This window comes from Nomascus leucogenys, chromosome 22a (genome assembly GCF_006542625.1).
Source record: "Nomascus leucogenys isolate Asia chromosome 22a, Asia_NLE_v1, whole genome shotgun sequence".
Taxonomy (NCBI): Eukaryota; Metazoa; Chordata; class Mammalia; order Primates; family Hylobatidae; genus Nomascus; species Nomascus leucogenys.
In genome coordinates, this window is record NC_044402.1 from 142,106,719 (window position 1) to 142,131,975 (window position 25,257).

The window sequence follows — 25,257 nt, forward strand, 5'->3', positions numbered from 1 at the left end:
CCGTCCCCCTGTGCACAGCTTTCGGATTGGCAGATGCGTGGGGTGGGGAGGAGTCCCCGCTGAGGCTGCAGGCAGGGCAAGGTAATCAGGGTTTGGGGTCAGGCACTGGTCCTGCAGCATGTCCTTGGGGATGGTGGCGTGGGGGTGGGGACAGAGCCCCGATGTCCCTCCTGTCCTCATCCCAGGCACTGCCATGAGAGGAACCTGGCCGTGAACCCACAGGGGGGCAACACAGGCATGGTAGGTGGCAGCGTGCCCGTCTTTGACGAGATCATCCTCTCCACTGCCCGCATGAACCGGGTCCTCAGCTTCCACAGCGTGTCTGGTAAGCCTGTGCCGCCCGTCGGGGCCCAGGAATCCCCCCTGGTGCTGGTGGAGTTCTTCCTTGCCAGCGTCTGCGACTGTGGGGTGCTTGGGTGGGTGTGGCGCTGGGGAAAGAACCAGCGTCTGTAGTCTGGCCGCCTGGCCCCACCTCGCCTGGCCCCTCCAGACGTGCCTGCTGGTGAGGGCTTGTCACTCTGGTCCCTTCCGACTCCATCCTGCTCTGGAGGTGTGTGAGGTGCAGAGAGTGGCAGGTGTGAGGGGATCCTGACCCAGGGCGTCAGGGCGTGGCAGGCGTGAGTGGATCCTGACCCAGGGCGTGGCAGGCGTGAGCGGATCCTGACCCAGGGCGTCAGGGCGTGGCAGGCGTGAGCGGATCCTGACCCAGGGCGTCAGGGCGTGGCAGGCGTGAGGGGATCCTGACCCAGGGCGTCAGGGCGTGGCAGGCGTGAGCGGATCCTGACCCAGGGCGTCAGGGCGTGGCAGGCGTGAGCGGATCCTGACCCAGGGCGTCAGGGCGTGGCAGGCGTGAGTGGATCCTGACCCAGGGCGTCAGGGCGTGGCAGGCGTGAGTGGATCCTGACCCAGGGCGTGGCAGGCGTGAGTGGATCCTGACCCAGGGCGTCAGGGCGTGGCAGGCGTGAGTGGATCCTGACCCAGGGCGTGGCAGGCGTGAGGGGATCCTGACCCAGGGCGTGGCAGGCGTGAGTGGATCCTGACCCAGGGGGGCAGGGCGTGGCAGGCGTGAGTGGATCCTGACCCAGGGTGTCAGGGCTTGGCAGGCGTGAGCGGATCCTGACCCAGGGTGTCAGGGCGTGGCAGGCGTGAGTGGATCCTCTCCCCACAAGGCCGGGCTCCAGGCCCCGGTCACTCTGTGGTCGGGCGCCTGCATTGTAGGGTGTTGAGCAGCATCCCTGGCCTCCGCCTACAAGGTGCCCGTGGCGCCCCCAACCCAGAACGTCTCCAGACATTGTCCCACGTGCCCAGGGGCAGGATCAGCCCCAGCTGAGAATCTTCCCTCTTCTACTCCTTTCCACGAGCGTGTGTGGGGGTGGGAAGTTTTTTCCTCTCTTTTCATGTCACCCATTTTTCTTCTGTGTCACTATAATCATAAAGGTCCCGTTAGGCCCGGACGTTTTCGTCCTTGGGCCAGCGATGTGGGGGCGCCTCTTCTCCTCGGCCCTGGCGCTGAGGCTGATGTTCCTTCTGGGTGGCTTGCCTGTGCAGGACGGGGGGTGGGACCCACCAGCCCGGGGGCCCACTGGGAGCCGAGTGCTGCGGCAGCCTGGTCACTCTCTGCAGGAATTCTGGTTTGCCAGGCGGGCTGCGTCCTGGAGGAGCTGAGCCGGTACGTGGAGGAACGGGACTTCATCATGCCGCTGGACTTAGGAGCCAAGGGCAGCTGCCACATCGGGGGAAACGTGGCAACCAACGCCGGAGGCCTGCGGTTTCTTCGCTACGGCTCACTGCACGGGACTGTCCTGGGCCTGGAAGTGGTGAGCTGGGGCAGCCGCTTGGTGCAGAGGTCGCCACGGGGTGTCCTCTCACGGCTCTCGTGGGCCCACATGGTGACGCAGGTGCATGGGGCCCCTCAAGGACATGCAGGCTACATACACCCCCATCCTGAGGGAGGCCTGGCCCTGCCTTGTCCTCCCACGAGAGGGTGATTTTGTGTCCACTGCCTCGGGGCCACACAGAGAGGATGCAGTTACAGGGGACACCGCCCCGGCAGTGGCGGGCTTCTGGGAGCCGGGTGTGAAGGAAAGCTCATCCAGGGTCAGCTTTGTGACCTTCTGCCGCCCACTGTTCCTCCAGGGCCCCTCTGTTTACCTGCACCCTCGCCAACCGAGTGTCACAGGCAGAGCTGTCTGTCCTGTTTACCCAAGTGGACAGAGCAAACACGAAACCATGCTTTGCTGCCATCCAGTAAATTGTGACGCTCCAGTAGCTTTTTTTTCTGGCCAGCCACTGATTATCTTTATTGTAAATTACTTGTTTGCACTCACGAGCTGTATGAGCCTCCCACTGACAGTCCCAGCACACAGGACTCGGAGAGGCCCGCAGCTCGGGGGCTTTGATGCCTTATGGCTGGTGGGTCCGGAGGTGGCTGGGTCCTGGGCTGGGCTCACTGGGCTCATGCCCCACTCCCAGGCAGCCTCCCCACTGCCCCCGACCCCGGGCATGCCCCCCGGGCAGTGAGGTGCTGTGTGTGGAGGGGTGTCACTCGTACGGGAGGAAAGTCCGTCCTTCAGCCTCTTGGCATGACCTCAGGCTGTTGCAGAAGTGACACCTGGCCCCGGAGGTGACTGACGTCTTGTCAGGAGGCTGGCAGGTGGGTGAACGTGCTTCTCTTCGCCCCCAGGTGCTGGCCGACGGCACCGTCCTGGACTGCCTGACCTCCCTGAGGAAGGACAACACGGGTTATGACCTGAAGCAGCTGTTCATTGGGTCGGAGGGCACTTTGGGGGTCATCACCGCGGTGTCCATCTTGTGTCCACCCAAGCCCAGGGCTGTGAACGTGGCTTTCCTCGGTGGGTTTTCTCGATTGGTGCCTTGAGATGGGTGGTTGGGCTCGAGCGTCTGCTCTGATGGTGCCGCTGTGGGTGTGAGGAAGGGGACGGAGGGACCCCCCCAGGACAGTCGGCTCCCGTGTCTCCTGACATCTCTGCTTCCAAAGGAATCAGGAATCCAGGACCTGGCCTTCCTGGTGGTCACGGGTAAAGGTGTGGAGTGAGGCCTCTCTCTGTCTCTGGTCAGAGGACACTTCATTTCATAACAAAACCGAGGCTTGTGTTGCCTCCTTCACCCCATCGTGTCGGTTAAGTAGCTTGTGGCGTAAGATTGAGGGGCATGCTGTCATTTGGCATCAGTTCAGGACACCACTCTTAGTTACAGCGGGGATAAAGAATTCCCTCCTGCATGGGGGGCTTCCCCAGTCAGCTCAGATTGGGGGTCTCCGCAGACCTGCCTGCTGCCCCGTCTCCACAGGCCTGCTTCCCTCACAGCCACTTCTTTAGTTCTCCCGGGACCTGCCTTCGGCTCCTTTCTTGCTCCATTTGAATCGGGCGGGTTTATCCAGCATTTCCTCCTCAGGAGTTCAGAAGTCGCACAGCCCAGCAGTCTTCGCGCAGGAGGTGGCGGGTCTAGCTCACCAACTCCCAGTTCAGTGTCTTGAGCTGCCGGAAGGTTGGGCAGCCCTGGAGGATGCCGAGACTCTGCGTGCTTGTTCCCTCGGCCGCCTACATCTTCTTCTTGTGATGTGTGTTCCGTGTTTTAAACAGTCTCACCAGGATTATTATTTTATGGCCACTTTCTCTGCCCTCTACTCTCTCGCGTCCGATCTTCCGTTTGGGATATGTTGCAGCGTATCCTCGTTCATTTCCTGCGGTAAAGTCTCCTGGTGACCACTTCCTCACTTCTGCTGTGTCTGAAAATAACCTTTATTTCACCCTCATTCTCGAAGGCTCTTTTCCGCAGGCGCATGGCTTCAGGCTGGCGTTTGTTTTCTTTCATGCCGGTGGAATGCTGGCCCGCTGTCCTCTACCCTCCTCGCTGTTGGGAACTTCGCTGTCGGTAGCCGCTGCTGTGAAGGGATTCTGCCTCTCTCCCGGCCCGCCTTGGGCCACTTAAAGATCATTCTTTCTGATCTTCTAAAGTTTTCAGTGTGTGGTGTGTGTGTGTATATGTTCTTTTTCATCTCTTTGGAATTACTGAATTTCTTAAACCTGTGGCTTGATATCTTTTACCAGTTCTAGAAATTCTTGGCCATTATTGCTTCAGATATTGCCTGTGTTTCCCTCTCCTTTTGGGACTGTGATTCAGCATAGAGTGTCTCAGTCCGTCTTCTGTGTCTCTTAATCTGCCCTCCATATTGTCATCATCGTGTCTCTCTGTGCTGCATTCTGTGCAGTTTCTTCTCATCTGTCTTCCAGTTCACGAATACCCTCTTCTGCTGTGTTTTATATGCTGCTGAACCCCTCCGTGGGTGATTCCCTCCTTCCATTGAGTTTTACATTTTGATTATGAAAGTTTTCATTTCTAAAAGTTTTATTATTTTTTTTAAATCTGCAATGTTACTTTTTATAGTTTTCTATTCTAGGTATTCTCAAGCTCACCACTTGTGTCTTTAAACATAGTTTGATGTCTGTAATCCCAGCACTTTGGGAGGCCAAGGTGGGTGGGTCATTTGAGGTCAGGAGTTGGAGACCAGTCTGGCCAACATGATGAAACCCCATCTCTACTAAAAGTACAAAAATTAGACTGGGCACAGTGGCTCACGCCTGTAATCCCAGCACTTGGGGAGGCTGAGGCAGGCGGATCACGAGGTCAGGAGTTCGAGACCAGCCTGGTCAACAGGGTGAAACCCCGTCTCTACTAAAAATACAAAAACTAGCCAGGCATGGTGGCGGACGCCTGTAATCCCAGCTACTTGGGAGGCTGAGGCAGGAGAATCGCTTGAAACCGGAAGGCAGAGGTTGCAGTGAGCCGAGATCACGCCACTGCACTCCAGCCTAGGTGACAGAGCAAGACTCTGTCTCAAAAAAAAAAACTTTGAATAATTTTTTATGATGTTTTATAATCAGGCAATTGATTTTTTCAAGTCTGTGTAGTCTGTAACAGTTTTTTTTAGAGACAAGGTCTCACTCTGTTGCCCAAGCTGGAGTGCAATGGTGTGGTCATAGCCCCTGGGCTCAAGCCATCCTCTTGAGTAGCTGGGATTACAGGTGCACACCACCACACCTAGGTAATTACAAAAATTTCTGTGTGTAGAAACAGGGTCTCATTATGTTGCCTAGGCTGCTCTTGAACTCCTGGGCTCAAACGGTCCTCCCACCGTGGCCTCCTAAAGCGTGGGGGTTATAGGTGTGAGCCTGAGCCGCTGCACCCAACCTGTGTGGTCTGCTTTTAGTGTCTGTTGTTTCTGCTAGTTCATGCTCCTGGCTCCTTAGTTTCTTGTGTGCTTGGCTGTCTGGCAGTGTGCAGCTCATTATGTTTGAAGAATTATTTATAGGGGTTCCTAGATGCCAAAGACGAGGTACCTTCCTCCAGAGAGGGTTTGCTTTTGCTTTTGCTAGGGGGCTGTGTGTCTGTTCAGCCTGGGAGTGACCAAGTTCACAGGATGAAATTCTGTGAACCTCCCAGGCAGCAGGTCAGTGTAGGGCTGCGTAGGGCTGATCCATGGTCATGATTTATCAGGAGAGGTTTTTTTTTTATTACATTATTCTTCTGTATTTTTTTGAGAGACAAGGTCTCGCTCTGTCACCCAGGCTGGAGTGCAGTGGTGCAATGGTGGCTCACTGCAGCCTTGACCTCCTGCGCTGAAGGGATCCTCCTGCCTCAGCCTCCCACGTAGCTGGGACCAGGTGTGTACCACCATGCCTGGCTAAATTTTTAAAATTGTGTTGTAGAGACAGGGTCTCCCGTGATGCCCAGGCTGGTCTTGAACTCCTGAGCTCAAACAGTTCTCCTGCCTTGGCCTCCCAAAGTGCTGGGGCTACAGGCATGAGCGCCTGCGCTGGCTCCATTCTGCCTTTTTCTCATTGTGTTCAGCCACTTCCCCTGCAGTCTTCAGGGCAAGTTGGTTGGGACAGGCTTGCTTCTGGCCCTGAGTCCTAAGATGTGGCCCTGTGGGGGTCTCCTGGATTCCTCACTCTGGGTAGGCTGGGAAGCTTGAGGCCAAACCTGCTGGTGGGGCAAGGGCTGTCGGCCGAGAGCGTTGGCTTGGTGCTGTTCAGCCCCCAGGTCAGGCTCTTCCCTCGCTCTTGATGCTCTTCAGCGTTTTTTTGTTTTTGTTTTTGTTTTTGAGACACAGTCTCACTCTTGTCCCCCAGGCTGGAGTGCAGTGGCGTGATCTCGGCTCACTGAAACCTCCGCCTCCTGGTTCAAGCGATTCTCCTGCCTCAGCCTCCCAAGTAGCTGGGATTACAGGCGCCCGTCACCACGCCCAGCTAATTTTTGTATTTTTAGTAGAGACAGGGTTTCACCATGTTGGCCAGGCTGGCGTCCAACTCCTGACCTCAAGTGATCTGCCCGCCTCGGCCTCCCAAAGTGCTGGGATCACAGGCGTGAGCCACTGCGCCGGCCTCCCAAAGTGCTGGGATCACAGGCATGAGCCACTGCCCCAGCCTCTTCAGCGTTCTTCTTTGGTGTTTTTTGGCCCAGCGTTTGTGGTGTTTTCACTGGGCACTGGGTCATGTGGCCTAGCCCATTGCTGCTGGGTGGAGGCCCCTTCTTCTGGATCTGCCCTAATCAGGCCTTGCCCACTTCCCCGGTGCCCCTCCCACCATGGCTGCCACTGTCCTCCCACAGCCAACCCAGCCGTCAGTTCTCATTGCCCCTCTCGCCCATTGCCTCTGGCACAAGCCTGGCCTGTGATGCTGCCCTCACACCCTCTCCTTGCCCACCCTCCACCTTCAGCTCCTGGTGCAGCTCCTCACCCCCGGACCCCGGAACGGCTGGGGCAGCCCTGACTGCTGCCGACTTACTCTCTGGGTGGCAGTGCCATCTGGATCAGTGGTTCCTCTTCATCCACGTTTTCTGTTTTCTGCTCTGATCCCACTCCGACTGCAGTCACCTGTGTGCCGCCCGCCTGTGGTCCTGGGAGCCCGAGGCCAGCCCGGCTGCCGCATCCTGCTCTTCCCACCTCCAGCTCTCAGATAGGAGTCACTCGCCTCTTTGTGCCACACCCACGTTTAAACCATGTAGAACAGGCCCCTGTGAGGTTGGCCCTGGTGTCCCTCATGCTCGTGGGCTCGGTCTGGCTCTCCAGGGCCCCGGCCAGCCCTGGCTCCTGCCCTCCTGCAGCTGGGGCGACTTCCGACGAGGCACTCTTGTCCCACTTCCTGGGGCTTCCTACCTGCTCTGAGCAAGATGCCGAGTCCTCACCGCCAGACCCTCCAACACCACCGCCACCTCCCACACCCCCGCCCTCTACGCGTCTGCAGCCACACCCGGACATGGTGCTCGGGTCACAGGCCTTGAGGTGTTCCTGTGCCACCCAGTGCAGGTGTCTGCCCCCAGGCTCTGCACTTGTGAGACCTTCTCTCTGGAAAATTCTTCTCTGATATCCACATGCCTTCACGTTGCCTCCCTGTCTTGCCCTGAAAGATGGGCACAGGCACCCTCCTGCTGCAGCGTCTCTGGGGCTGCCCGCCTGTAGACACCTCCACTCAGTTCCTTTCCATCTTTGCCCTTGAGGGTCGGCTTCCCCAGGGCAGCGGCCTCGCTGGTAGCCCCCCCAACCCTGGAGCACCAACACGCCTGTTGGATGAGGTCCCAAGTGCAGGGAAGACCTGAGTGCTGATTGTGTTAAGAGAAATGCAGCCATTCCCAAAGGCTGCCTGTTGCTGGCTCTGTGTTTGCAGAATTCCCAGGATATGCCCCCTCTGAGTCCCACTGCCATCTCAGGTGCTGTGTGGTTCTTTGGTGCCTTCCCCTCCTGATCAGATGCTGGTGGTGACACCAGGCGTGCACCTGCCCCTCCTGATCAGATGCTGGTGGTGACACCAGGCGTGCACCTGCCCCTCCTGATCAGATGCTGGTGGTGACACCAGGCGTGCACCTGCCCCTCCTGGTCAGATGCTGGTGGTGACACCAGGCGTGCACCTGCCCCTCCTGGTCAGATGCTGGTGGTGACACCAGGCGTGCACCTGCCCCTCCTGGTCAGATGCTGGTGGTGACACCAGGCGTGCACCTGCCCCTCCTGGTCAGATGCTGGTGGTGACACCAGGCGTGCACCTGCCCCTCCTGATCAGATGCTGGTGGTGACACCAGGCGTGCACCTGCCCCTCCTGATCTGATGCTGGTGGTGACACCAGGCGTGCACCTGCCCCTCCTGATCAGATGCTGGTGGTGACACCAGGCGTGCACCTGCCCCTCCTGATCAGATGCTGGTGGTGACACCAGGCGTGCACCTGCCCCTCCTGATCTGATGCTGGTGGTGACACCAGGCGTGCACCTGCCCCTCCTGATCTGATGCTGGTGGTGACACCTGGCGTGCACCTGCCCCTCCTGATCAGATGCTGGTGGTGACACCAGGCGTGCACCTGCCCCTCCTGATCTGATGCTGGTGGTGACACCAGGCGTGCACCTGCCCCTCCTGATCAGATGCTGGTGGTGACCCCAGGCGTGCACCTGCCCCTCCTGATCAGATGCTGGTGGTGACACCAGGCGTGCACCTGCCCCTCCTGATCAGATGCTGGTGGTGACACCAGGTGTGCACCTGCCCCTCCTGATCAGATGCTGGTGGTGACATCAGGCGTGCACCTGCCAGGCAAACCCTGGGCTGTTTGTTGCAGTGCCAGTCCTCGCGCTCCTCGCGGCTGCCCAGCTCACCCACCCACATGAGTCAGGCTGATATTGCTGCTTTGAAGGGGGACTTGGGTGGGCTGGGTTTGGCTCTGTGCGGTGCTTGACGTGCTGTGACCCGTTTCAGGCTGCCCAGGCTTTGCTGAGGTTCTGCAGACCTTCAGCACCTGCAAAGGGATGCTGGGCGAGATCCTGTCTGCATTCGAGTTCATGGATGCTGTGTGCATGCAGCTGGTCGGGCGCCATCTCCATCTGGCCAGCCCGGTGCAAGGTACTGACCCCTCACACGGGGCAGCTGGTCCTGCAGCTGCTTCTGCACGTCTGGACACATGGGACGGCTCAGAGACCCCGGGTGGGCGGGGAGTCCCCGGGCGGGTGGAGGGTCCCTGGGTGGAGCATGGAGTGGCCGTTGGGCTCATGTGTAAGAAAGCTGCTCTTAACATATTTAGGACAAAGAATAGGCTGCCCTGGTCCTGTGTAAGGTTTGTAGTTACACAGATTTCCTGATCTTCTGCAGGAAGGACGGGAAGGAACTAAGTGGCTATTTTTGGTGAGCTGGGAGACTTTCTTTCCATTTCTACTTTTTTTTGTTTTCCCACGTTGCTTTCTGTAAGCATGTTTTACTTTTATGCTGGGAAAAAAGCCAATAATTTTTTTTTTGTTGGGGGATGGAGTTTTGCACTGTGGCCCAGGCTGAAGTACAATGCCACGATCTTGGCTCACTGCAGCCTCCACCTCCCGGGTTCAAACGATTCTCCTGCCTCTGCAGCCTCCACCTCCCGGGTTCAAACGATTCTCCTGCCTCTGCAGCCTCCACCTCCCGGGTTCAAACGATTCTCCTGCCTCTGCAGCCTCCTGAGTAGCTGGGATTATGGGCACCTGCCACCACACTCGGCTAATTTTTGTATTTTTAGTACAGACAGGGTTTTGCCATGTTGTCCAGGCTGATCTCGAACTCGTGACCTCAGGTGATCGATCCACCCACCTCAGCCTCCCAAAGTGCTGGGATTACAGGTGTGAGCCACTGTGCCCAGCCAAAGACGACTTTTTAAACCTTCTGAAAGTCAGCTTAGCCAGAGAGCTGTGTACTCCGCAGGCTGCCTGGGTCTTTCTTGGCCACAAAAGATCAGTGGTTTCTATTACAGCCGTTCTGCCCGAGCAGCCCTGATTCTTGCCCTGGCAGCCGGAGCCTCTGCTCACTCTGCCTTCCTTGCTCACTTCTAGAGAGTCCGTTTTACGTCCTCATCGAGACTTCAGGCTCCAACACAGGCCACGATGCTGAGAAGCTGGGCCACTTCCTGGAGCACGCGCTGGGCTCCGGCCTGGTGACCGATGGGACCATGGCCACCGACCAGAGGAAAGTCAAGGTGCCCTGTGTTCTGCCCGCAGGTCCCCCCTCTCTGTCCGTCCAGTCCAGCCTTGTCTTGGGATGCCTGGAGGGTCATTGGTGCAGCCTAGACAGTGTGGAATGTGGCTGAAATGTGACTGGGTTTCATGGCTTTGAGGGAGTAGCCTCTCTGGATGGAAAATGTGTTCCTGGTGTCTAGGCCATTTTCATTAATATTTAAAAAGTACTTCTTCCCCACCGTGTTCCTCCCCAACCCATGCTATGGGATGAGCAAGGGGACTGCCCCATTGCTGGTCCCCTGCAGCCTGTATTTCAGCGGCCAATCAGCAGCAGCTCCGCATAGAGTTGTGTGGAAGGAGTGGAGGCAGGAGGAGCCCCTGGGGCTGTGGAGGCTTAGCCTGGACCTCGGGAGTCCTAGGGTGGGCAGTTTTCCAGAGGAAGGGGCGTTGACTGTGTTGCCAGGTGATTTGGCCTTTTGAGGCCAAAGGAAGGAGGGGCAAGACCTGGGGCAGTGAGAGACCCAGTCACCGTCACCAGGGCCTGGGCAGGGGGATCCCTCGGTCACCATCACCAGGGCCTGGATAGTGGTAGCCCTCGCTCACCATTACCAGGACCTGGGCAGCGGGAGCCATCGGTCACCGTTACCAGGGCGTGGGTGGGAGGAACCCTCAGTTACCTTCACCGGGGCCTGGGCAGTGGGAGGCGCCCTCGGTCACCATCACTGGGGCCTGGGCAGTGGGAGGCGCCCTCGGTCACCGTCACTAGGGCCTGGGCAGGGGGATCCCTCGGTCACCATCACCAGGGCCTGGATAGTGGTAGCCCTCGCTCACCATTACCAGGACCTGGGCAGCGGGAGCCATCGGTCACCGTTACCAGGGCGTGGGTGGGAGGAACCCTCAGTTACCTTCACCGGGGCCTGGGCAGTGGGAGGCGCCCTCGGTCACCATCACTGGGGCCTGGGCAGTGGGAGGCGCCCTCGGTCACCATCACTGGGGCCTGGGCAGTGGGAGGCGCCCTCGGTCACCATCACCGGGGCCTGGGCAGTGGGAGGCGCCCTCGGTCACCATCACCGGGGCCTGGGCAGTGGGAGGCGCCCTCGGTCACCATCATTGGGGCCTGGGCAGTGGGAGGCGCCCTCGGTCACCATCACCGGGGCCTGGGCAGTGGGAGGCGCCCTTGGTCACCATCACCGGGGCCTGGGCAGTGAGTGCAGGCCTTTACTCCCGCTTAGTTGATTCCAGGCTCGTGTTAGCCTGGGTGTTGCCCTTACCATCTTCCCCCCTCACCTTTGCCGCCTGACTGTCGTGATTCCAGTGCTTCTGGGCAAAACGGTGTCTGCTCCCAAGGGCTGGGGTGCGGTCGGCTGGGCTCACTCGTGTGTCCTGGTGCCCAGCCCAGGGGCATCCTCTGGGCGAATGGCAGCTGTGTGATGCCGTCTCTGTTGACTGAGAGGTATGATCAAGTGTGCGTCCTTCCTAGGTCTCTGCCTGCCATTCCTGCATTTTTCTAAGTGGACTGTGACAGTCAGCTCCCTTACATTCTGCCGCAGTAACAAGCAGTCCTCAGGCCCCAGTGACCACACGAACAGAGGCTCACCCTCCCTTGCGTTCTGTGTGGGCGATCGCGGTGGCTGCATCTGCTCCTGTGCCTTCCAATCCAGGGGCCTGGGCTGAAGCAGCTGTTCAGCCAGTCTGTCTGTTTTCCCAGCAGAAAGAGCAGGACGGCCGCCGGGGCTTCTCTCAGCTTCTGCTTGAGATGGGGCGGGAACGTGAGCCCAACCGCCCTTGGTGGTGCAGGCGGGGACCCTCATCCCACACTGGCTGCTTTGCTGGAGTGGCAGAGTCATGCAGCCCCCACACCAGCCCCAGGAGGGCGACCCTGACACCCCGGCCTCCACACATCAGCCCCCCACCCCAAAGGAAGGCTGCCCCCAACACCCCCAACCTCTCTACCAGCCCCCACGCCACCCCAGGGCGGGCTGTCCCCCACGTCCCCAGCCTCTGCACGTCATCCCCCACGCCACCCCCAGGGCGGACTGTCCCCAGTGCCCCCATCTGCACATCAGTCCCCAGCCCCTCCACAGCCTGGTCCAGTCCTAGATTTGTGCCTTGAACATTAATGCCCAGAGCCGGGTTCATGACCAGGACAGGGCCGGGCGGGGCTGGTCCTGTGTTTACAAAGTCACCTCCAGAAGCTTCCTGGGACAGGTTTAGGAGAGGCCTTGCGTGTCTGTCAGTACCTCATTCTGGCTCATGCTCGACGGGTAGGTTATCTGGCCTTTGTTTTATGCAGATAGCAAAACCACCCTTTCTTAGGTGTGCGGCTCGATGGCTTGGCCCGGATATGCGGTTGTGTGCAGTTGCCCTGAGGCTTTTCTGTGCCGTTGTTCGGCGTTGGCGAGGCTCTGGGCAGGTCCTGAGGCATTCTGCCTTCCACTCTGTGGTCTTTCCCTTCTGGGAGCCCTGGGTTTTTGGACTTGTTGAGACAATGGGGCTTGCGCAGGTGCAGCCGCTGCCGCAGGGGTCCTGCGTTTAACGGGGGACTCTCAGCCCTGCCCAGGCCCCGTTGTAGCCCTCAGCCCACCCGAGTGGAAGCCACACTGGTCATGCCAGATGCCCAGGGCTCTGAGTAGTGACCACGGCGGGTCTCATTGGCACTGCCTGTCCACCCGTCACGTGTCATTCAGTTAGCAAACCTGTTAGGGAGATGCCTCCTGTGCCCCGTGCCTGCCGGGCGGCAGCAGTGACCAGGGCAGGAGAAGCCTTGCCCCATAAAACTTACGCAGCAGAAGAAACAAGCCCAGCCCATGGCCCCTCAGAGCCAGGAAGCGCTGGGGAGGAGGGCAGGGCCAGGCAGGGTCATGGGGTGTGCCTGGGAGTGCCGGGAGGGCCGGAAAGATGACCCTGAGGGGTCATTTCAGCAAAGATGAGGTGTGGGGAGCAGAAAGTCTGGTGCAGGAGCACCAAGGCCCTGAGGGGCACGTGCCTGCCATGTTTTAAAACCTTCCAGAGATGGTGGGTGTGGAGCCGAGTGACTGAGGCATGAGCAGACAAGGGTAGAGCCCATCTTGTGGCCACGGGGACACATGGGGCGGCCGGTCTGATGAGGAGGTGAGAAGGCCCCGCAGGCAGCTGGTGCCTGCCAGACGGTGGAGGTGAAAGCCGGCCTTGCAGCCATGCACGTGTGGTGTGACGAAGGGTCTGTAGGAAGTGCTCTTGCTCAGGGCATGGTGTGACCCAAGGGTCTGATCTGACCAAACTAGCTCTAAAAGTTTATGAGAGGGGCTGGGCACGGTGGCTCATGCCTGTAATCCCAGAGCTTTGGGAGGCCGAAGCAGGAGGGTCACTTGAGCCCAGGAGTTTGAGACCAGCCTGGGCAACATGGTAAGACTTCAAAAAAATAAAAAATGGATGGTGGGGAAATGGGGGAATTTTGGACACTGGCTGGATTCCCAGTGGTGGTGAGGAGTTGTTATTTTTTTTAAGTGTCAGTGTGGCATTGTGGTTATCTCAATAAAACAGAGTCTTTTTTTTCTTTTTTTTTTTTGAGACAGGGTCTCACTGTCACCCAGGCTAGAGTGCAGTGACACAGTCGCAGCTCACTGCAGCCTCGACCTCCTGGGCTCGAGCGATCCTCCTGCCTCAGCCTCCTGAGTAGCTGAGTCTACAGGTGCCCACCACCAAACCCAGCTGATTTTTATTGTTTTTAAGAGACGGGGTCTCCCTATGTGGCTCAGGCTGGTCTCAAACTCCTGGGCTCAAGTGATCCTCCTGCCTCAGCCTCCCAAAGTTCTGGGAATACAGGCGTGAGCCACTGCGCCCGGCCAAGTCTTTCTCTTAGAATCTCCTGGAATGATGGGGTCTCTGGAGGGGCAGGTGCTGGGCTTGAGCCCTGTGTGGGACCCTGCAGGGGGAGGTGGTCCTGCAGCCCAGAGAGGATGGCTCTGTCCTCTTCCTCGTGGTACAGATCTCCACAGTGGAAGTTCCAAGCAAGCCAAAGCCACGCGAGCCACAGGCCGATCTTTCTGAGCCCCAGGATTTGGCCCCAGGATTTGGCCCCAGGTTCCGCTTCAGCCAGCACCGTCTGCTCCTCCTCAGAATCCTTCCTCCACCCTTGGCCCGCCTGCCGTGTCCCTCCTCCCCCACGACCCGCCCACCATGTCCTTCCCTCCCCTGTGGCCCGCCTGCCGTGTCCCTGCCTCCCACCCCGACATGCCCCTTGAGCTGCCTGGGCCCTGCTGTCGTCCCCACTGCCTGTGTGACTCTTTGCGCCCCTTCCCTACCCTGCCCCGCCCTGGTTCAGGGAGTGTCCAGGCCCATCCTCATCCTCGGGGCCTTCCCTGGCCCCTGCCACTCCGTGCCGTGACATGAGCTGAAGTTGCAGGTGGGCACCTCCCCCTTCCGTCATCGCTGTCCCCCTTCTGTGAGGTGTCCCAGCCGCCTGACTGCCGGAGTCCCAGGGTGCTCGGTGCTGTCGTGGAGCCTGGGACGTTCCCTGTCTGGGGTTGATTCTGGGGTCGGAGCCACACCTGGGGCATTCGCTGTCCGGGGGTCGATTCCGGGGTCGGAGCCTCACCTGGGGCATTCGCTGTCCGGGGGTCGATTCCGGGGTTGGAGCCTCACCTGGTGAAGATGCAGAACGTGCTGCTGCCCTAACCCCGTGCGGTGTGCCCCCATCCCCGGGTGTCGTTCCCATAGCCAGCCCTTGTCTCATCTCGTCTCATCCCCTAGATGCTGTGGGCCCTGAGGGAAAGGATCACAGAGGCGCTGAGCCGGGACGGCTACGTTTACAAGTACGACCTCTCCCTCCCCGTGGAGCGGCTCTACGACATCGTGAATGACCTGCGCGCCCGCCTCGGCCCGCACGCCAAGCATGTGGTGGGCTATGGCCACCTCGGTGAGCGGCGCCCCGGGGCCACGGTCCTGTGTGTGCTTGGTGGGGAGCGCCACGGTCACTGTCACCCCCCAGGCTGCGAGGCAGGGCAGATGGACCATGGTCTCTGGCTTAGCATATCTCCCGTAGACACTGGCAGGACCACGGTGTCTAACAGGGAAGGGAAGATCCTAATCGTTGTCATGGCTCATTTTGAGTATTTTGGAAAAGACTGCCATCCTGCACTTTTAATGGCAGAGTGCATGGCTCAGCCAGAACATTCTGGGATCTTCACTGGGATGCAGGGTTGGAGGGCATCAGCCTTAACCCCAGAGTCCGGGATGCGGGTCTCAGGGGCTCTCTCACAGGGCCCGGCCCCCAAGGCCTTTTCAGTGCTTGGCGCGCAGCCCCCAGCTGCGGCTACCCCTTCAGATGGGAGAGTTTCAAAACCATGTTCAGATCGTCTTTTTTTTTGCAGAAAAATCATGCTTTAACTTGCAAGCTATTAATTCATAGGAAGAAAATGTTTCAATCCTATCAGTTCTTTTTTTTGAGACACAGTTTCACTCTTGTCACCCAGGCTGGAGTGCAGTGGCGCAATCTCGGCTCACTGCAACCTCCACCTCCCATGTTCAAGCAATTCTGCCCCAGCCTCCCGAGTTGCTGGGATTACAGGCGCCCACCACCAGGCCTGGCTAATTTTTATATTTTTAGAAGAGACAGGGTTTTGCCATGTTGGCCAGGCTAGTCTCGAACTCCTGACCTCTGGTGATCTGCCCACCTCGGCCTCTCAAAGTGCTGGGATTACAGGAGTGAGCCACCGTGCCCAGCTGTTTTCCTGTCAGTTCTTTGGAGCCTTGGAGCGAGGTGTCTAAAAGGTCAGCTTATAGGGCAGGGGTGGAGGCAGGGCTGGGGGTGTGGAACGTGGCTTTGGGGCCTGACAGGTGCTCACTCTGGCTTCTTCCCTGGCCTGGTGGCACTGGAGTCACTGACCTGAAGCCTCCATCCACCTGCCAGTAAATGGGATTCAGGTGCCACCTCTGTGGTTACAGGAGGGTCTAGGGTTTTGTGCATGACGATGATAACACGTATCACTTACGAAGGACCCGTGCTGTCCCAGGCATCATTCTAAGCACCTGATGTGGAGAAAGTTCTCTGCACAACAGCTGTCAGGACTGGTGTTGCTTCCCTTTTACACACCTGTAAACAGGTTCAGAGAATTTAAGTAACTTGCCCAAAGTTGCCCAGCCTGCGGAGGGGTACATCTGGAGGATTTGACATAGATGGCTGGTAATCTTCTGTGATAGGAAGGCAGGACTCCTGAATGGGAAGGGGGTAAGGGCATGATCCAGAGAAGAGGGGTGCGGGAGCCCTAATATTTCAGAATATGACCTCAAGCCAGGAGGCTTCCTCCTGTTCAGGTAACTTCAGTGTCTCTTGGCCACAGATGAAGCAGACCATCTTGGTCAGAAATGGAATGAGCCCTCTGTTACTTTGTAAAAGCAAGAATGGGCCGGGCGCAGTGGCTCATGCCTGTAATCCCAGCAGTTTGGGAGGCTGAGGCAGGTGGATCACCTGAGGTCAGGAGTTCGAGACCAGCCTGGCCAACATGATGAAACCCCGTCTCTACTAAAAATACAAAAAATTAACTGGGCATGGTGGCGGGCACCTGTAATCCCAGCTACTCGAGAGGCTGAAGTAGGAGAATCACTTGAACCCAGGAGGCGGAGGTTGCAGTGAGCAGAGATTGCACCATTGCACTCCAGCCTGGGCAACAAGAGTGAAACTCCATCTCAAAAAAGAAAAAAAAAAAAAGCAAGAATGAATGTTGAATTTTTAAACTGCTTTTCCTGCATCCACCATGGTGACCAGGTGCTTGTCTACCTGTAATCAGTGTGGTAAGTGACACTGATTGGTCCCCCTGGAGTCAGAGGAGTCTGTGTTTCTGGGGTAGGCCCAAGGTGGCCATGATCCTTTTGTATCTTGCTAGATGAGTTTGTTTATGTTTGGTGTGGCATTTTGACGGGGGTCTTGGTGGGCGATTCTATTCCACACTGTTCCTTTCTTCTGTCCATGCTGGATTTTGGTATCAAACTCATAACGTGAATAGCCTGGAGGTTTTTTGGGGGGGTATTTTAAAATTATAGCTCTGTTTCTTCAATAGCTGTAGGACTTTCAAGCTTTCTTCTAGATTGGTATTGCTAATTTTTTTTCCATATCGGCATAAAGTTGTTCAAATATTCTTTTGTTGTCTTTGTATCTAGCATTTGTGGGATGCCCCCGACACCGTTTTTTTTTGTGGGGGCAGCGTCTCGCTGTCACTCAGGCTGTAGTGCAGTGGCTCACCACAGCCTCGACCTTCTGGGATCAAGCAGGCCCGCCACCTCACACACGCCAGCAGGCCTGGCTAACTAAAAAAAAAATTTTTTGTAGGCCTGGTGCAGTGGCTCACGCCTATAATCTCAGTACTTCAAGAAGCCAAGGTGGGAGGATCACTGGAGTCCAGTAGTTCTAAACCAGCCTGGGCAACACAGTGAGATCTGATGTATACCGCCCCCCCCACACACATAATATGTGTGTGTGTGTGTGTGTGTGTGTGTGTGTGTGTATGTATACATATATATGTAGAGCCAGAGTCATGTAGAGCCACTTGTGTGGCCAGACCGGTCTTGAACTCCGGGGCCTCAAGCAATGCTCCCTCCTTGGCCTCTAAAAGCCAGAGATTACAGGCGTGAGGTACTGTGCCTGGCATTATTTGCTGCTTGCATTATCATTTCTTCTTTGACCCATGAGTTATGCAGACGTGTATTTCTTAATTTCCAAACGTGGTGGTTTTCTAGTTATTTTAAAAATTATTGATTTCTTTTTTATTGCATTATACCCAGGAAACTTGGTCCGTATCAGATCAGATTTTTGAAACTTGGTCAGTGGCCGGCTTGTGATCAGCTTTCATAACTGTGGAGGGCTTGGAAAGAATGTGCTCTCTGCAGTTGGTGGAATCAGTGTTTGTACAGATCCATCAGATAAAATGTATACGTCGCGTGTTCATTCTACATCCTGCTGACCTGTCACTCCCTGAGGGAGGTGTTAGAAATCCGCTGACAACAGACTACTGTCCCTCCTGTAGCTTTGCCAGTTCTGGAGACGTGTTCTTAGGGGCACAGGACATGAGGTTCGTCTCTTTGTTCTGGGAAACTGAATCTCCTAACGCGATGGACTCACTCTTTGTCTCCAGCATTGCCCGCTGCCTTGGTGTCTGCTTTGCTTATTACACAGTGATGCTCACTTTCTTTTATTTAGTGTTTGCCTGACGTGTTGTTTTTCCTCCTGTTAGTTTCAGCTTTTCCATCCTTAGTGATTGAGATGTGTTTCTTGTGGACGCCCCCGGACAGGTTTCTCACGTGCTTGTTTGCCGTCTTGAATGAGAGCGTTTGGCTGCTGAGCACGTGCTGTGGCCCACTGTTTGGATTTGTTTACTTCACCCTGCTCTTTGTCTCTCACTTCTTGTCTGTTTTTTTCCTCTGTATTTTGCTCTTCTTCTGGTTTATGTTCTTTGTCATTTAGCTTTTTGCCGTTTACTAACTGTTGGTGGTTGCCCTAGCACCACAGTGGGCATTTCTAGCCCTCTGGGTTTGAGGTTAATCAGAGTCACTATCTTCCTCCCAAACAATGTGTGATGGTGAATTCTCTGTGTCCGCTTGTCTGGGCCCTGGTACCCTCGTTTGGTCAAACTCCAGTCTGGATGTTTCTGTGAGGATATTTTTTATGTGTGATTAACATTTAAATCAGATGTTGAGTACAGGAGATCTCCCACCACAGCGTGGGTGGGCCTTACCCAATGAGTCAAAGGCCTTTGCTACAGTCTGGGTGGGCCTTACCCAATGAGTCAAAGGCCTTTGCTACAGTCTGGGTGGGCCTTACCCAATGAGTCAAAGGCCTTTGCTAGCGTGGGTGGGCCTTACCCAATCAGTCGAAGGCCTTTGCCACAGTGTGGGTGGGCCTTACCCAGTCAGTCGAAGGCCGTAGCCACAGTGTGGGTGGGCCTTAATCAGTCGAAGGCCTTTGCTACAGTGTGGATGGGCCTTAATCAGTCGAAGGCCGTCACCACAGTATGGGTGGGCCTTACCCAATCAGTCGAAGGCCACAAGAGCAAAAATCTAAGATCTCTCAAGGAAGAGAGGATTCTGACCCAGATGGAGACTCGAGCTGCAGCACCAGCTCCTGCTGGGATCTCCAGCCTGCTGACTTGGACTTCAGATTTTAGACTTAGCTCCCTCAGTCACATGAGTCAGTTCATTAAAATCAGTGTCTGTCATCTCTCTGTTCTCAGTGTGTCTCTCCATCTTTCTCTCTCTGTATCTTTCTCTAAAGATGTATAATCTCACTCTCTTGCTCGCTCTGTCTGTACACACACATCCTGCTGGTTCTGCCTCTCTGGGAGCCCTGATGGCTGCATAGTGAGAGGACTTCAGGGCCCCGTCACTTTGGCTGTCGTTTACCCCCCAGTTTATGGTGGCCCCTGTATTTGCGGGCTCCACATCTGCAGATTCAACCATAAAAATAACAATACAACAATAAAAAATAAACAAAAGACGATGTAGTATAACAGTGACAGACACAGCATTTCCATCGTACCAGGAATCGTAAGTAATCTAGAGGTGATTTAAAGTATACAGGAGGGGCCGGGCACGGTGGCTCACATCTGTAATCCCAGCAGTACGGGAGGCAAAGTGGGTGGATCACTGGAGGTCAGGAGTTCAAGACCAGCCTGGCCAACATAGTGAAACCCCATCTCTACTAAAAATACAAAAATTAGCCAGGTGTGGTGGCGTGTGCCTGTAATCCCAGCTGCTTGGGAGGCTGAGGCAGGAGAATTGCTTGAACCTGGGAGGCGGAGGTTGCAGTGAGCCGAGGTTGTGCCACTTCACTCCAGCCTGGGCAAAAGAGCGAAACTCCGTCTCAAGAAAAAAAATATACAGGAGGATGTGTGTCGTTTATATGCAAATCCCATGCCATTTCATGTCAGAGACTTGAGCATCTGAGGATTTTGATATCCGAGGGGTCCTGTATCCAGTCCCCCAGGGACACTGAGGGGCCCCTGCATGCTGTTCGGTGGTGTATTCTGGTTCTGCCTTGTTCAGTCACGCATAACCCTGTCACCATGTCACCGTCCTGATTCTGTGTAGCCAGTTTGCACACAGCTTCTGCTTGAATCTCAGCCTCCAGAATTTTCCCTGGCATGGAAAAATAGGTGACGGAACAGCTCAGATTTTGTCTGGAAATGTACTGATTTAGTTGATGAAAATGTCTTTTCCTCAGTGGATTTCAGTGGTTCTGGGTTGACAGTTGCTTCCCAGTGGCAGAAGGGAGCCTCTGTTCTCTCTTCTGATGTCTGCTGGTGCGGAGACAGCCTCAGTGCAGGGCTGTTCCCCTCGGGGGAATGGAGAGAATGGAGGGAAATAAATAATTTCTTTCTTTTTCTTTTCCTTTTTTCTTTTTTTTTTTTTTTTGAGATGGAGTCCCGCTCTGTCACCCAGGCTGGAGTGAAGTGGTGCGATCTCGGCTCACTGCAATCTCTGCCTCCCGGGTTCAGGCGATTCTCCTGCCTCAGCCTCCCGAGCAGCTGGGATTACAGGCGTGCGCCACCACGCCCAGCTAATTTTTGTATTTTTGGTAGAGATGGGGTTTCACCATATTGGCCAGGCTGGTCTCGAACTCCTGACCTCGTGATCCACCTGCCACGGTGTCCCAAAGTGCTGGGATTGCAGGCGTGAGCTGCCGCGCCCGGCCCGCTTTTTCCTTTTGGCTGCTTTCAGCTCCTTCCGTTGTCTTTGGGGTTTCGCGGTTTCACTCTGGTTCGGCCGGGTGTCGGCCGGGTGAGTGTTTGTTTACCTGCCTGGCACTTGTGGGGCCCTGGGGTCTTGCTGGCTTTAGAAATTCCTCAGCCACCAGAGTCTCTTCAAACACCGTTTCTCCCTCCCTCTGTTCTCTTCCTGGAACTCAGTCCGAGCGCCCTCGTTTCTTGTCCGCCGCTGCCAGGGTCCCGCCTCTGGCGTTTGGATGCTATTTGCAGTGTCTCCAGCTTGGCGTTCTCTGCCGTGTGTGATCGGCCGTCAGACCTGTCTGCTAAGGTCCACAGGCCAGCCATGATGCGTTTCATCTCCGGAAGATTGGCGTGGATATTTAAAAATTGCTTGGTCAGATTTTTTGGTTTTATATTTTTGTCTTATTTCTTTACACGACACATTTGTGTTCTGTGTCTGGAAATGACAGCGTCTGAGGTGTTTGTGGGTCTGATTCTGACCTTACCCGTGGTGGTTTGTCTTCTTGTGTGTGTGATTTTTGGCATGAGCTCATATTCGTTAGATTTTTATCTGTAGGAATTATTTGAGGCCTGCAGGGGAGGTGGTTTGCTTCTGCAGTGGGTGGGGAGGGTGAGGGCCTGGGCCCCGCCCGGAACCTCTTTAATCTGCGCATTCTCAGCCTTTGGGACCCGAGGCAGTGTGAGTTCCGGGTGCAGGCTGGCGGTTGCTTGGGAATACAGTTGGGTGTTGCTGAGTGATGGGGATGCGTCCTGAGAAATGTGTCATTAGGTGGTTTCGTTTTGTGCGAACATCACGGAGGGCACTCACACCCAGATGGGACAGCCTCTTCCACCCCAAGGCTGTGTGGTGTAGCCATTGCCCCTAGGTGACAAACCACAGCTGTCATCCACTTAATTCCGGAAGCAGTTGTGACATGATGCTGAGTATGTGCCTGAACACAAAAGCTAATCCTAGAAAAGGGACCATAAAAATACGGTATAAAAGGTAAAAATGCCACACCTGCGTGGGCTGCTCATCACGAGTGGGTCTCGCGGGACTGGAGGTTGCTCTGGCGAGGCAGTCGGTGAGGGGTGAGGGATTGCGAAGGCCTAGGAGATGACCCTACTCTACTCTAGACTTTATAAACACCGCACACTGAGGCTACACTAAACTGATATTAACAAGTAATTGTGCTACAACATGGTGACATCATCATTAAGGTGATGGCAATTTTTCAGCTCCATTTTAATGTCATGGGACCAGCATCATCTCTGTGGTCTGGTGTTGGGGGGAAACGTTGTTATGAAGCGTGACTGTATTCACATACTTCGTGGACGCCAGGCACGTGGCTCACGCCTGTAATCTCAGCGCTTTGGGAAGCTGAGGTGGGAGGATTGCTTGAGGTCAGGAGTTCAAGACCAGCCTGGGCAACATGGTGAGACCGGCCCCCCCTCCCCGCCACCCGCTGTTTCTACAAAAAAAATAATCAGCCAGGCATGGTGGTACATGCCTGAAGTCCCAACTACTCAGGAGGCAGAGGTAGGAGGACTGCTTGAGCTCAGGAGGTTGAAGCGTGAGCTAGGATTGCTCTATTGCCCTCTGGCCTGGGTGACAGAGGGGGACCCTGTCTCAAAAAAACAAAACAAAACGAACACATTCTGTGGATGTGGTTTTTCTTCTTTCACAACCAGCCCTTCCTGGGCAAGTCCCTGGGCAGGGGTTGTGTTCAGCCCTCTCTGGCCTGAGCACTGTGGGAGGGGTGGGGACGGTGAGAGGGGTGGGGACAGTGTGAGGGGCGGGGACGGTGAGGGGCGGGGACTGTGGGGGGTGGGGACTGGGAAGGGCGGGGACTGTGGGGGGCGGGGACTGTGGGTGGGGCGGGGACTGAGAGGGGTGGGGACTGGGAAGGGCGGGGACTGTGGGGGGGCGGGGACTGGGGAGGGGCGGGGACTGGGAGAGGGGCGGGGACTGGGGGAGGGGCGGGGACTGTGAGGGGTGGGGACTGTGGGAGGGGTCCCTGCTGTGCTCCCTGCCTCGCGTTTGTTCTCGTAGAGATGGAGAAATCGTTTTCTGTCTACCCTTTCGAGTTCCCAGCTGGGATGGACCCTGCAGCTACAGGCAGATTAACAGGAGAAATACAGAGGCTCATGACGTGCATGTTTCACATCTACTTGGGAGTGGCCAGGGAATGAGTGATTCTCAAAAAGCTGGCTGTGAATTCAGGCCCACGTGGCGTCTTCAACAAACAGTCAAGTTTTAGGGACGTCACATGACAGGACATGGACTATGAGTCTCCAGGTGGCATCTCGGAGGAGGCAGGGAGCTGGCAGAGGACGGCAGGGCCTGAAGCTGCCTTGACCTTTGTCGGCTCTGGTGGAGGGAGGGGCCTTGCCCTTGTCAGTCATTCCTGTGCTGCTCTGAGGCAGGACCTGAGTTGGGGGAGCTTTTCTTGGATCTGCCGCTTCTCAGTTGCCCTTGTGGGAAAACAGCCCTCACCCCAACATGGCACAGTTTGGGGTGGTGCGTCCTTGTTTGCCTCTGGGGCTCCTCCTCAGCGTGCACCTCTGCGTTAAAAGCCACTGGCCTCGTCTGGGCAGCCCTTGAGCTGGTTTCTGGCTCCCTCTCCTGCTGGCCCGGAGGTGGGCTGGGGTCCTCACTTGACTCTGACGCTGGCGCTCCCCAGCCTCTTCTCTGAGCCGTCGCCTTCTTGACCTCTGAGGTCAGAAGAGGAGGTTGTGCGTGGGGCGGGCCAGGGCCAGGGTGTGCTTGGAGAACCACTGCCCTGGGGGCTCAGTGTGGGGTAAGTGGACCAGAGAGGAGGCGGCTGGGAGCCAGGGCTTCGTCTGCAGTGGGCACTGGCTGGGCAGCTCCAGGGGTGACGCCTGTGGGGTGGGGGCATCCAGATAGAGCTGCCCTGGGCGCCACTGTGGACCCCTCCATCTGACCAGGTGCTGGGGGTACAGACTGGGAGACGGTCTGGGCTCTTCCAGCTCGGGAGGGAGGCAGTGGTGGGCCCTGCGGTAACTCATGTGGTCACTCTCCGCCTGAGGAGATGGGGGCCCTGGGCAGAGGGAGTAGGAAGCGGGGAGAACTTGGGGAGAGAAGCAGGGAGAAGCCAAGGTAGCAGCGGCCCCAGAGGAGGGGTCAGCACGTCCGGGATGAGTGGCATGAGGGTGAGGCTCAGCCAGGGGTCTCGGGGTTGCTGGGGAGGGGATCTTGGGGAGGGGCTGTTGGGGGAGGAGTGGGGTCCTGGGGGCTGCCCTGCCCAGCCTGACCCGTGTGCCCTTGTTCCTCCAGGAGATGGTAACCTGCACCTCAACGTGACAGCGGAGGCCTTCAGCCCGTCGCTCCTGGGTGCCCTGGAGCCCCACGTGTATGAGTGGACGGCCGGGCAGCAGGGCAGCGTCAGCGCGGAGCACGGCGTGGGCTTCAGGAAGAGGGATGTCCTGGGCTACAGCAAGCCCCCCGAGGTCCTGCAGCTGATGCAGCAGCTCAAGGTCCTGCTGGACCCCAAGGGCATCCTCAACCCCTACAAGACGCTGCCCAGCCAGGCCTGATGGCCGCTCCCGCTGCTGCCAAGGCCCACTGGGGGTCAGCGGATGGCTCTCGGGCGAGGGTGTTGTGGTGGCTCTGAGTGGTGAGCCAGCAGTGGGCAGGGGACCAGGCACCTGGTCGAAGGGACCGGGAGACCCCATTGGGGAACTGCCGGACGCAGGCCCTCGGGCAGGAGCGTCTGGCAGAATGGGGAGCGCGGCAGGCTCCCTCCTTTGCAGGGCGAGGTGGGGCGTCTGCAGCCATCCTGGACAGGCCGGCGTGGCGGCAGCTTTGCCCACGTGGAAGCGGGGCTGGGTTTCACTTGCGTGGTAGTGGTCCCTGGCTCCACCTTGCCTGCTGCAGCCTGGGGAGAGGCACTGGGTGGTTATTCCACCTATTTGCTGCTCGTTCCCCGGGCATGCGTGGGCAGCGGGGGGCTGTGGGCAGGACCCCATGGGCTGTGATCGTGGGTTGCCGAGAGGACCCGAGGGCTGTGGCTCTGCTGAATGGAGCCGAGTCCCTCAGGCCGTGGACGCCCTTGGGAGGGTGACTGTGGCTTATGTCTGGGCCTGAGTGACAGGAATGTCATTTCCCGCCCCTTCTAGAGGGCTGCCAGCTGGGAAGACAGTTATCAGGACAAGCTGTGCTCTGAGTCTCGGGTTCTGCTTCTACAAAGAATGTGTGGTGCTGCGGGCGAGGCCCTGGCACGGGCAAGGGCCGCTGCAGCGTGCGTTTCTGTTCGTCAGCCGCCCTGGGCAGCGGATGGGCTGGGCGACGCAGCTGGACGCACATCTCTTTCTGTCATGAATGTCCAGTAAAAATCTGAATTGGTTGCAGCCTTCTCTTTGCTTCTGTTACTGGAAAATCATCTTTCAGAGCCCATTGTGAAGGGCCTGTGCATCCCATTCCCACAGCCCCTGGACCACTGGGGCCATAGTGTGGCCGGGCCTGACGCTACTGTGACTGTCACTGTGCCTCCTGTCCCCGTGCACTGTCCTGGTGGCGGCTGAGCTCCCACCGGCTGCACAGGGCAGGCCTGGACATGGAACGGGCACCTCGTAGCCCTTGGTG

At 57.1% G+C, this 25,257-nt stretch overlaps 1 protein-coding gene across 5 annotated transcripts in view; it reads left to right on the plus strand.

Moving 5' to 3' along the window:
* LOC115832318 (D-2-hydroxyglutarate dehydrogenase, mitochondrial-like) overlaps positions 1-25,022 on the plus strand; it is a 32,369-nt gene extending 7,347 nt beyond the window's left edge. For 4 of the 5 annotated variants that reach the window (XM_030802372.1, XM_030802374.1, XM_030802373.1 and 1 more), the window contains 7 exons: positions 186-325; positions 1,624-1,817; positions 2,684-2,852; positions 8,756-8,899; positions 9,853-9,995; positions 14,707-14,872; positions 23,950-25,022. In XM_030802372.1, the coding sequence (XP_030658232.1) occupies positions 186-325; positions 1,624-1,817; positions 2,684-2,852; positions 8,756-8,899; positions 9,853-9,995; positions 14,707-14,872; positions 23,950-24,209 (1,216 nt within the window). In that variant the 3' untranslated portion in view covers positions 24,210-25,022. Of the gene's footprint in view, positions 1-185; positions 326-1,623; positions 1,818-2,683; positions 2,853-8,755; positions 8,900-9,852; positions 9,996-14,706; positions 14,873-23,949 lie in introns of those variants that run through there. The other variant, XM_030802376.1, reaches the window with a different exon arrangement.
* Positions 25,023-25,257: the final 235 nt, after the last annotated feature.